The sequence below is a fragment of the Mya arenaria genome, chromosome 14 (assembly GCF_026914265.1).
Source record: "Mya arenaria isolate MELC-2E11 chromosome 14, ASM2691426v1".
In the NCBI taxonomy this organism is placed as follows: domain Eukaryota; kingdom Metazoa; phylum Mollusca; class Bivalvia; order Myida; family Myidae; genus Mya; species Mya arenaria.
In genome coordinates, this window is record NC_069135.1 from 57,453,274 (window position 1) to 57,464,790 (window position 11,517).

At 38.6% G+C, this 11,517-nt stretch overlaps 2 protein-coding genes across 2 annotated transcripts; both read right to left on the reverse strand.

Annotated features, from left to right (window-relative positions):
* Positions 1 to 500: 500 nt before the first annotated feature.
* Positions 501 to 1,945, reverse strand: LOC128216289 (uncharacterized). The gene is made up of 2 exons (XM_052922855.1): positions 1,864 to 1,945; positions 501 to 1,219 (listed from the first exon to the last, which is right to left on the reverse strand). Exons 1-2 carry the CDS (start codon positions 1,943 to 1,945, stop codon positions 501 to 503), a joined length of 801 nt encoding a protein of 266 aa, XP_052778815.1.
* Positions 1,946 to 5,721: 3,776 nt separating this feature from the next.
* Positions 5,722 to 9,853, reverse strand: LOC128216290 (KIN17-like protein). Its single transcript, XM_052922856.1, has 3 exons — positions 8,857 to 9,853; positions 8,451 to 8,561; positions 5,722 to 6,578 (listed from the first exon to the last, which is right to left on the reverse strand). Exons 1-3 carry the CDS (start codon positions 9,851 to 9,853, stop codon positions 5,722 to 5,724), a joined length of 1,965 nt encoding a protein of 654 aa, XP_052778816.1.
* Between the last annotated feature and the right edge of the window lie 1,664 nt (positions 9,854 to 11,517).

Genomic DNA, 11,517 nt, shown 5'->3' on the forward strand with positions numbered 1-11,517 from the left:
TAATTAAGCAAAACATGCGTTTATAGAAAATATCAACTGATAACAAGATTGTTACCTTATAAATCATATCTAAACACTCACAAATATTAAATGACCGTTGGGTCTTAGATCTGTCAAGATAACTGCATGTGACAAAAGTTATATTCTTCTGTGAACAGTAAGGCACAATTGTTGGCATACCAGAGCTAACAGTATAATTATTATTTCAGCAGTTCAACAATAATTTAAACTATCGGCAAAATAATTAAATCATAAAACAATTGATACATAAGTAACATTTGAAAACATATGCATTTTTATAAATGCATATACCGTATTTAACAATGACATAAATTTATGTTTAAGTAAATGCAATTGTTATGCGACTTTGAAGCATTTCACGAAATTCTCGATTTCAGGTCTGTTATTTGGACTGCAGGTAACAAATATCATCTCCTCAAATGGACAGTAAACCACACTGTATGGACCCTCTATCCCCTCTTTCTTCCCCATCAGTTGGGTCATCTCGCCTGTGAATTGTCCAGTAACAGGATGTTGTCAGTGCTACCCCCACACACGAGCAGCTGGTTGTCCCCCACGGGTGTTAGACCATGTGGTAATCTCATCAGTATCGGGTCTTTGTAGGTCTGGAGCACCTCTAGTGTGATGCTCAGCTTGGTTATGGTGCTGGTGCCCCAGTCTGTGACATATATGACTGGAGGAGTCTGGCTCTCTCTGGTCACTGTCAGATACTCAGGATACAGAAACAAAGGTTTTCCACTGCTGTCTTTGTCCGCACTCTTCTTCACCTTTCCCTTCATGTCAATGAACACAACCTTGGCTGGGTTGGTAGAGGACACTATCAGGTTGTCATCACAGAAATCTATTCCATGACATTCTCCATCTACATTAACAACTTCCTGTAGTGTGACATTTCCCTGAGTAGATACGAACTGTATCTTTTTCTCCTTAGGCAGAGTTACAGCTGCCCTGTCCCCGGGCAGGAGACACAGGTCCCACGGACAACCTGGAAGTTTCACCTGGGACACCATCTTGTTGGTAGTGGTGTCCACAAGCATTACTGAGTTAAGGTTGAAGTCAGTCAGTAGGAGCCTGTCCCTTGGCAAGAGGGCCAAACTGTTCAGGAAGCAGTCCCGGTTGTCTGTTGATGCCTTCACTAGGATGTCAGGAAGCTTGCTAAACAGGGATTGGCTCAGGTCTGTACGGCTCTGGTTTAAGGCTGGAATATCGCAAAAGAACTGTTGATGAACAACTACTTGCACTAGTGTTTCTTAATTTATATCCACATCACTATAATTCATCATTTTGCAAACTAAGATCTGTTCATAGTAAACGCATGTATCATGATCTTGATGGAACTTGGATGCATAAACAAAATAAAGCATCGGCATGTACGCAAAGAGATATTTGAAGCTTTATAATGCATATTCATGGGTCGTTTTCAAATCTGAACTAAGGAAATTGTATGAACATAATTAATATAATAAACTACACGTGCCGAGTGTAGTGTTTGAAACTTATAACTTAGTTTTGGTGATAAAAAATGTTGTTTACTCAAATGATATAAAATAAAATCATACTTAAAAGCATATTCCGATTAAGCCTCTGTTTTGAACATGAATTTGAATTTAAAAACACGTTTTGAATGAAATCAGAATACCGTAATTCTTTTACAAAATCTTGGTTTTATAGTAAATGAAACACACCCAATAAGACGTAAAAAGCAGTTTGATTCCGATCCCCCTTTCCCTACTTTTTTTCCGCCCGTCATTATTTTTCAATGATCACACAGACTCTAAAATACTTTCGCCCTCTCTCATGAGTTTAATAATCACAAACAGAGTATCTTTATGAAGAAACAACCTTCATAGGGGGAAGTATCAGCCAGGGAAGTATACGGCGTCATCATAGGGGGAGTATCAGCCAGGGAAGTATACGGCGTCATCATAGGGGACAGTACCAGTCAGAGAAGAAATTCCTACTTAGTTCCGCCCATCATTCCTTTTATTTTTTATGATTATCAGCTGCTTTTTCTAGATGGGCATCTAAAAAGTGATAATAGGGGGTAGTATCATTCAAAAAAGTACATGGTGTAACCATAGGGGGCAGTATAAGTCAGAGAAGAATATGGTGTAATTATAAGGGGACAATCGGTCAGATAAATATATGATGTAATCATAGGGGATCAGCCAGAGAAGTATATGGTGTAGTCAAAGGTGGCAGTATCAGTCAGAGAGGTATATGGTGTAATTATAAGGGAAAAAGTCGATTAGAGAAATATATGGTGTAACCAAAGTGGGTAGTATCATTCAGAGAAATACATGGTGTAGCCGTAGGGGGCAGTATCAGCCAGAGAAGTAACCAATGTAGCCTGTGGGGCATTATCAGCCACAGAAGAATATGGCGTAACCATAGGGGACAGCACTAACCAGAGAAATATACAATATAACCATAGGGGGCAGTATAAGCCAGAGAAGTAAACGATGTAGCCTTAGGGGGCATTATCAGCCAGAGTAGAATATGGTGTAACCATAGGGGGCAGCACTAGCCAGAGAAATATACAATATAACCATAGGGGGTGGGGGCAGAATAAGTCAGAGAAGTAAACGATGTAGCCGTAGGGGGCATTTTTAGCAAGAGTAGAATATGGTGTAACTATAGGGGGCAGCACTAGCCAGAGAAATATACAATATAACCACACGGGACAGTATAAGCCAGAGAAGTATACGGTGTAACCATAGGGGGGGGGGGGCAGTTACAGCCAGTGAATAATACGTTTTAATCATAGGGGACAGTCTCAGTCAAAGAAGTACATGGTGTAACCATAGGGGCCAGTACCATTCAGAGAAGTACATGGTGTAACCATAGTGGAGCAGTAAGCAGTTTCAGCCAGGGAAATATATGGTGTAACCATAGTGGGCAGTATCAGTCATAGAAGTAAACGGTGTAACTATAGTGGTCAGTATCAATCAGAGAAGTATATGGTGTAACCATATGGCATTGTATCAGCCAGGGCAGTATACTGTGTAACCATAGGAACAGTATCAGTCAGAAAAAGTATACGGTGTAACCATAGGGGGCAGAATCAGTCAGAGAAGTATTCAGTTGACCAAAGGGAACGGTATCAGTCAGCGAGGTATTCGGTGTAATCATTGGGGCAGTATCAGCATGGGAAGTATACGGTGTATCAATAGGGGGCAGTTTTAGCCAGGGAAGTATTCAGTGTGACCTTAGGGGGCAGTATCAGCCAGGGAAGTATTTGGTGTAACCATAGGGAACAGTATCAGCCAGGGAAGTGTTCGGTGTAACCTTAGGGGGGGGGGCAGTATCAGCCAGGGAACTAAACAATTAGGCTTTGTGCATAATAGTTAATTATGAAAAAAACAGCTATGGGAAATAAAAAAAATCGCTTATATGTTAATAAATAAAGATATAAAATGTTTAACAACCTCTGAGTGAAACTGCCGCAAGCAATGAAATAAAACAGGGACCTTCATACTTCAAATCGTACAAATACATCTCAAACAATCTCCTTTGTGAAGAGCTATCAGCATATTTAACAATATCCTGCCTAAAACGATTTGTGAGCCGTGATCTCTTTGGATTATTTTGAACCGAGATTACATCCTTAACTTTTTGGCCATTTCCGCAATGCATGTGGTGTGTCTCAGGCGACTTATCAAGCTGCTGGATTTCGCCTTATAAATTATCCATGAGTACGAGATTTTTACAGCTGATTTGTCCAGGGTATCATATATGTTACGATACGCTGGGTTGCCGAGGATGCCAAGACAGATTAAACTAAAGCGCAGGCATTTATTTATTTTTACTCTTGTGTCGAAAGCTGCATCGTGTGGACGGGGTGGTTAAATTCGTTCAACCACTCGGAAAATTAAGACAGGCCAGTACACACGATCATAGACTCAACCAGTGTCTTGTAATAAAACATTTGCTCTGTATGTATCGCGATTCCAGTAGCGATTTGATGGATGTCAGAATACTGCCACCTGCGGGTATGACGCTGTTACCAGTTTTATTGAGACAGTTCATGGTTTCGACAAAAACTGTACGTTGAATTTTCTAAACTATGAACGAGTCCCTTTAAATTACACATTTTTTAAGCTAATGGAGTTACATTTTGAGTCAGTTAGACAACATCAAGCTAAATCCAAATGATTGAGAATGGCTGCGGGTTCGCAGATATGCGTGTATGTGCATGCGTGCACGTATATGTGCGTGAGTCACAGGGGTTGGTCCGGCAGTGTTTTCGAGCTACACCGAAATCTTGCATTGGGCGCAGAGCACTGTTTTCACAAAACTACCATATTAATCAATGTAAAGCGGCAGATGCAAATTGAAAGAGATTTAGATATGTGATCAATAATCAATAAAAAACTCAAAATGAAAATGACTTTTTTTCAGTTGACACCGAAACATAAAAATATTAAATCGGTGGCAAGGCCGAGTAATAGGCGTATCGAATTCAACCTTAAAAATACATTTTGAACGCATTGTTTTCAATTAATTGCTAAATCAAATTCAACAAAACTTACCCCGAAAATTCATATATTTTATTGCATAATTCGAAAGACTGAATTTCAGACTAGAAAATAGTACACAAAAATACAGGAAGTGCCAGACATTTAACGAAGAAATGTTTATCCTAATGTTAGTCGATGGGCGTAAAGACACGCACAATTATCCAAAGACACACATCTGATCTTCCCCAATCTAGATAATTTACCCACGTTTTTAAAATTGGTAATGTTATCGTTATATAATTTAATTTAGGCATCTCTAAACCAATTTCCATTACTTTATGATGAAATATCGGTAGTCGAGATGCGCCAAATGTATCACTCGATGTGAGAAATCGTATGGTGTCAGATAGCATCCTTTAGCACTAACCGACGACGCGTAATTAAATTATGTAGAAAAAATGCGAAAACAAATCTGACACTTCCTTCTGGCCAATTTACAAAAATCATCAAATATTTTTTTTTATATTGAACGTCAATTAAAACTATGACAGCTGCACCTCTTAAACAAATGTTGATATATACTAGTAAACAAATTTTCTTTGAATTCCACGATTTTTCTTTTTGGAAACAATTCACACTTAGGTCAATGTCTACAGAATAATTCATTCAATAAACATGTATAAGGACACGTACATGTGTGTTTAATTTCAATATAAACACATTATAAACATCATATTTACTTAATACAAACTGCATAAAAAAGACACATCGTGTCTATAACTCTATAATCTATATTCTTAATTATTCAATTACACAATAACAATGTTTGACTTATATGTGGTAAGAAGCAATCTTGTTAGTATAATTCATACACAATCAGCTACTAACATTTCAATTAATAACACACATTCTCATACTCTTATATTATTTTCTTATAAAAATTACTACACGACTTGTCACTAATGAAAACTGTTAGAATTCAAAATAATTTAAAAGTCAAGTTTCCGTCAAAAATCTCACAGTAATTGAATCGCGCGATATGTGAAATTAGGCAGTGCCACTAAACCGGGTTTATGTTTAACTTTTTGCTACTGAGCTTGTTTTTGTAGCTTTTTGCATATTAAATAAAGCTTTGTATATGCGTATTGTCAGTATAATATTATACATAAGAATTATTCTTAATATTACAATCACTTCACACCTGATACAAATTTCACTCATATCAATTGACTGACATGATCTATACTAAGTTGAATAATTTCACGAAATTCTGCAATTCAAGTCTGCGATACCGATAGCATGTGACAAACATCATCTTCTTCAGTGAACAGTAAGCCACAACGTGTGGACTCTCTATCCCTTTTTCCCTCCCCAGCAGTTGGGCTATCTCGTCCGTGAGCGTGTCCAGTAACACGATGTTGTCACTGTCCATCCCACACACAAGCAGCTGGTTGTCACCCACAGCTACCAGGCCACGTGGTGATCTCAGTATCGGGTCTTGGTAGGTCTGGAGGACCTCTAGTGAGATGCTCAGCTTGGTTATTGTGTTGGTGTACCAGTCCGAGACATATATGACGGGAGTTCGGCTTTCTCTGGTCACTGTCAGATAATACGGATACTGAAACAAAGGTTTTCCACTGCTGTCTTTGTCCGCACTCTTCTTCACCTTTCCCTTCATGTTCATCAACACAACCTTACCTGGGTCGATGAAGGTCACTATCAAGTTGTCATCACAGAAATCTATTCCAAAACATTGTCCATCTACTTTAACACGATCCAGTAATGTGACATTTCCCTGAGTAGATACGAACTGTATCTTCTTCAAATCAGGCAGAGTGACGGCTGCCCTGTTCCCGGGCAGGTGACACAGGTCCCACGGTCCATCTGGTAGTTTCACCTGGGACACCAGCTTGTTATTATTGGTGTCCACCAGCTTCAATGAGCAATTATTGTGATCTACCAGTATGAGACTGTCCCCGGTCAGGAGGGTCACATTGGTCAGCCAGCAGTCCCTGCTACCATTTGATGTCTTCACTGAAATGTCAGGCTGCTTGCTGAACTTGGCCTGGCTTAGGTCTGCTCTGCTGCTGAAGTGGGCTGAAAGTAAACATCACCATAAATAACACAAATCAAAAAAAATGTTTTGTTTCATCACATTTTAAAATGAATAATAATAAAAACAAAAAATAATAATAATAATGATAATAATAAAAATAATAATATTTATTCAAAATTTCATAATAAATCCTTTTGTCGATATCCCATATTATTTACCGCAATGATATATAAAATGCCGTATAGTTGCCTATCTATTTTTAAATAAAATATAACAGAATGAAAATCATTTTTGCATAACGAGTTTTCATTGATTCAGAATACAGTGTAATTCAAAAGTACCTTAAAGTACACTGGTCAGTCGGAAACATAAAAAATATCAGGTCACCGATTTAATTATTTTACTAAAAAAGATTTATAACATTAATTATGTTGGGTAATAGTAAGCCCTCTTCTTAACAATGCATTAAACTGTTCATTTAAACGAAACCTTCATACAATAGCGCAATTGTCTATAAGCATTAAATTCGGGATTGTGCAGTGTTAAGTCGTTTTTGGAATGAGTTCTGTAGTCTATTAAGTTGTATATACTTTAATTATGTGTTTTTACTTTTGAGAAACGGTTTTAATATATTATTATGAATCATCACTGCTGTAGCAGTGTTGGTATAAAATGATTAGGGTAAATATGACGTAATACAAAGCAAATACATTTATCAGAAACTAATAGGTTTATATTAGACCAGAGCGGATTTTTGCGTATTTGGATTACATGAGGCGCAAGGCCACTGAAATTAATATCTGCAAGAAAACGACATTTCGGATCAAAACGCAATATTAGTTTCCCTAATCATATATATTACTGGATTAGTCACTTAAGAGACACATGGTTTTCATAATAAATGCAATACCAATTACAATATTTTGTATCATGACGTCATTTCAGCATTTTCACATTTATTTATGATGTCACGCCAGTAGAGTAGAATGCAGTCGTGTTGCACTGACAGAAGTGGAATACGGACAACATATTTTACGATATAAATAGCGCCTGAAATTATGTAATACCAACGAATATAGTATATAGCATTCAAAAAGATACGCCTTAATGTTTGTACGTTAGCTTTAACAACCCTTAACAAAATGAGTTTATAGAAACTATTTATAGTCAGTGATATACGAAATTTAAAACCCCTGGAATTATGACGTGTACAGAATAAGTATAAATACTGTAATGTAATACCCACAAAGTAAAGTATATAGCAGTCAACGAGATACGCCTTAATATTCGTACGTGAGCTATAACAACCCTTAACAAAATGAGTTTAGAGAAACTATTGATAGTCAGTGCTATACGATATGTATAGCCCCTGGAATTATGACGTGTACAGAATAAGTATAAATACTGAATTGTAAAACCCACAAAGAATAGTATATAGCAGTCAACGAGATACGCCTTAATGTTTGTACGTGAGCTTTAACAACCCTTAACAAAATGAGTTTAGAGAAACTATTTATAATCAGTGCTATACGATATGTATAGCCCCTGGAATTATGACGTGTACAGAATAAGTATAAATACTGTATAGTAATACCCACAAAGTATAGTATATAGCAGTCAACGAGATACGCCTTAATGTTCGTACGTGAGATATAACAACCCTTAACAAAATGAGCTAAAAGAAACTATATTTGGAACCACAAATGATAGGAGGTTGGTTCTGCTCTACCCTACAAGATGCGCCTGTCGTAGTATTTAATTATTTTACTTTTGTTGAGTACTTTACAACATAGTTTCTTAACGTAACTTCATCGTGTCTGGTTAGCTTGAGTGACGCCAAAAAGCTTTTGAAAACATATTCATCAACTGCAATACTTAAGGAAATGTCAAATAGTCTGTGGCTATACACATACCTTTCTGTGATACACCTTGCATGTGTTTTTGTTGGTGCTGCATCGTCTCGAGTTGGCGTGGCTGCTGCTCATTTTGTTGTTCTTGCTGCCCTACCGCCGAAGTTGATTCGCCTGCAAATATGATGGTTATGCAATTTAGTAGAATATATATATACCGTTTTGTTATGCCTACACAAGTTTATATCATTCAAAAATATATGCCTTAAGTTTTTTGTATCTCACTTTTATTTGCGAAATATTATTTGTCAAAGTATCTCATTATGCCATTTTTGTACAGCACTTGGTGAACTTGACAACATGGTTAACGCGACTGGTTAACTTGAGCGACGTCAACAGGCTTTTGAAAACAGACTAATAAACTGCATTACTTAGGAAATATCAAATTAGTTAGTGGTTGTACGCAAACCTTTTTGTGAAACAGCTTTCATCTGTTTTTGGTGTTGTTGCATCGTATCCTGTTGCCGTTGTTCCTGCTTCGTTTGCTGTTGTCGTTGTTTCTGCGCTAATGCCGACGATGTATCGCTCTCGTCCAACCTTCCTATTGATTTTTCAGAAGCAATCAACTGCTCAGTTGCGGGGACCCTGTAAAACTTGTATCGGGAAACTTCACTCCTCCTGCTCACCTCTTCCATGGCTGCGTTGAGACCTGTCAGCTCTTTTATAGCTCGCTTCCCTACTATTAATAGCTGGTTGCTGTTGTCGTCCTGTGCTTGTAGCTCTGACTTTAGTTTCTCAATGGATGAGTTCATATTTGTGCATTTTGATTTCAGTTCATTTAGCAGTGTCTTGGATGTTCGTTTCTTCTGATCAATTTCTGCCAAGAGTTCGTTTTCCCTCTTATCCAGGTGCTGGTTAATTTCAGTCCTGAATTTGCGAAGCTCATTGATATTGGTAAGGCTTTCTTCGTCAACTGATTTCATGATCGCTTGTATGTCGTGTGAAAGTTTGCCGATGTCACTGGCCGTCTGGACAAGTCCTGTTTTCAGGCTGTTGTATTCTGCACCCTCTTTGTAACGTTTTGCCACTTGAGAAATCCTTTCAATATTACATAAGCGATGAGCTCTCTCAGTCAGGCAGTCTCCACACAAAAGTGTCTCATGATTAAGACAGAAATATTTTATGAACTCCTGAGAATGACGCAGACATGTTTCTGTAAATTTTTCATCTTCGCTCTCTCCGCGGAATGAGGAAGGCATACTGTTCTTGTCCTGGAGGGCGTGGCTTTTAGTTATTTTCAGGTTCCGGTGTATTCGGGCGCAGGTGGAACACAGGAACTCCTTACAGATGGGACAGAAGGCCTCGGGTGGGATTTTCTTGCCGTCCTCCGCGCATGGCTGGCAGTAGGTGAGGTCAGGCGCCGATCGAGATGTCATTTGTGCCTTTCGTCCGGGAACTGCATCCATCCTTCCGAGTGCCTTTAATGTTTATAAATATAAGAACCATGAAGTTGTTAAAACGATAAGATATTGATTCCATAACTTTCACTTCTCTGTCTGGCTCTCTAGCTCTCTCTCTCTCTCTCTCTCTCTCTCTCTCTCTCTCTCTCTCTCTCTCTCTCTCTCTCTCTCTCTCTCTCTCTCTCTCTCTCTCTCTCTCTCTCTCTCTCTCTCTCTCTCTCTCTCTCCCCATGCCCTCTCCGTCCCTCTCCCCTCTTTTTTGTCTCTCTCCCTTGCTCTCTCCCCTGTCTTTCTTTCTTCCCCCCTCTCTTTCCCTCTCCCATCTCTTTCTCTTTCGCTTCCCATCATATTTCATCCTATCCCACTCTCCAACTGTTTCCCTCTCTGAACCCTCCCTCCTCTCTTTCTCCTTTCCCTCTCTCTCTCTCTCTCTCTCTCTCTCTCTCTCTCTCTCTCTCTCTCTCTCTCTCTTCCTCCATCTTTCCCCATCCCCTCTCCGTCCCTCTCCACTCTTTTTTCTCTCTCTCCCTCTCCCATCTCTTTCTCTCTCGCTCCCCATCCTATTTTATCCTATATCTCTCTCCATCTGTTTCTCTCTCTCAACCGCCCCCCCTCCACGCTTTTACTGGTCTCTCTTTTTCTATTTATCTCTCAGTTTCCCTCCCCCTATTCTCTCTCTCTCTCTCCCTTCCTCTCTTATCCCCTCTCTCCCCTTTCCCCCTCCTATCCACCCTCTCTGTACCGCCACCCCCGCTTTTCCCCCTCCTAACCGTCTATTTCTATATGTGTCTCTATCCCTATCCCCTCTCCGTCCCTCTCAGTCCGTCACCCCCTATTTTTTCTCTCTTTCTATTTATCTCTCTCCATATCCTCCTCCAAACACCCTTTCACTCACCCTTTCTCCTTCTCTCTTAAATACAAAACTATTTTCAATTGTTATGCTTTATTATGTTCAACTTTTTTGACTTACTTGACTTTCAGTTTAAGCCTTTATAATGGGATTTTAAGTTTATAGCCACGTGGCCACAATTTCCCACAAAGGTCTAATATATCGCTAATATGTTTCATACATTTACGGTTTGATAGCTGCATGGTCGATCTGTATTGATTTAAGTTTGGTAGATCAAAGGTCGAGGTAAAATGTCCTTTTGTAAGAATATACAAATATTGGTTGGACTGTTGGGTGGTCGTACGATACGGTAGGTCATATATAAAGTTCTCCTCATTTACTTTATTACAACGTATCTATATGTTTCTTGTTGAACAAGGTTTTAACAAATTAACTTGAAAGAATATATAACAGGGAATTCCAGTCACCATTTTGTATTCTGATGAATGCAATTGAGTTAAAATATTTCAAGAAATAGCTGAACAAATTGTAGGGTATATATCTACTAACAAACACTATTGAGAAATCTGTTAACTGTATTGTCCAATACATGTTTTTGGACATATATATTTCGGTGTAGACTGGCTACCAAATAAATTGTTTCTGAAAAACAGAGCATAGGTCATGAAAAGACTTGCCTTTCGAAAACGATACTACCTACTTACTGTTTATAGCTTCCTGATTGGGATTAAGGCTAAGTAGTGTTGTGATTTTGTTTTCTAAGTTTTCCCAATCACACACCGTTTGAAGTTTTGCATGTTCATGCGATGGCAGAGGCTAA

What these genes read in the sequence shown, in the direction of transcription:
- LOC128216289 (XM_052922855.1), bottom strand. Translation starts at nt 1,945, where the DNA reads ATGACGCCGTATACTTCCCTGGCTGATACTCCCCCTATGATGACGCCG. An exon ending in TGATACTTCCCCCTATGAAG is followed by an intron (nt 1,220 to 1,863) that starts GTTGTTTCTTCA and finishes GCGATATTCCAG; the next exon opens with CCTTAAACCAGAGCCGTACA.
- LOC128216290 (XM_052922856.1), bottom strand. Translation starts at nt 9,853, where the DNA reads ATGGATGCAGTTCCCGGACGAAAGGCACAAATGACATCTCGATCGGCG. An exon ending in GAAAGCTGTTTCACAAAAAG is followed by an intron (nt 8,562 to 8,856) that starts GTTTGCGTACAA and finishes TCATATTTGCAG; the next exon opens with GCGAATCAACTTCGGCGGTA. An exon ending in GCAAGGTGTATCACAGAAAG is followed by an intron (nt 6,579 to 8,450) that starts GTATGTGTATAG and finishes GTTTACTTTCAG; the next exon opens with CCCACTTCAGCAGCAGAGCA.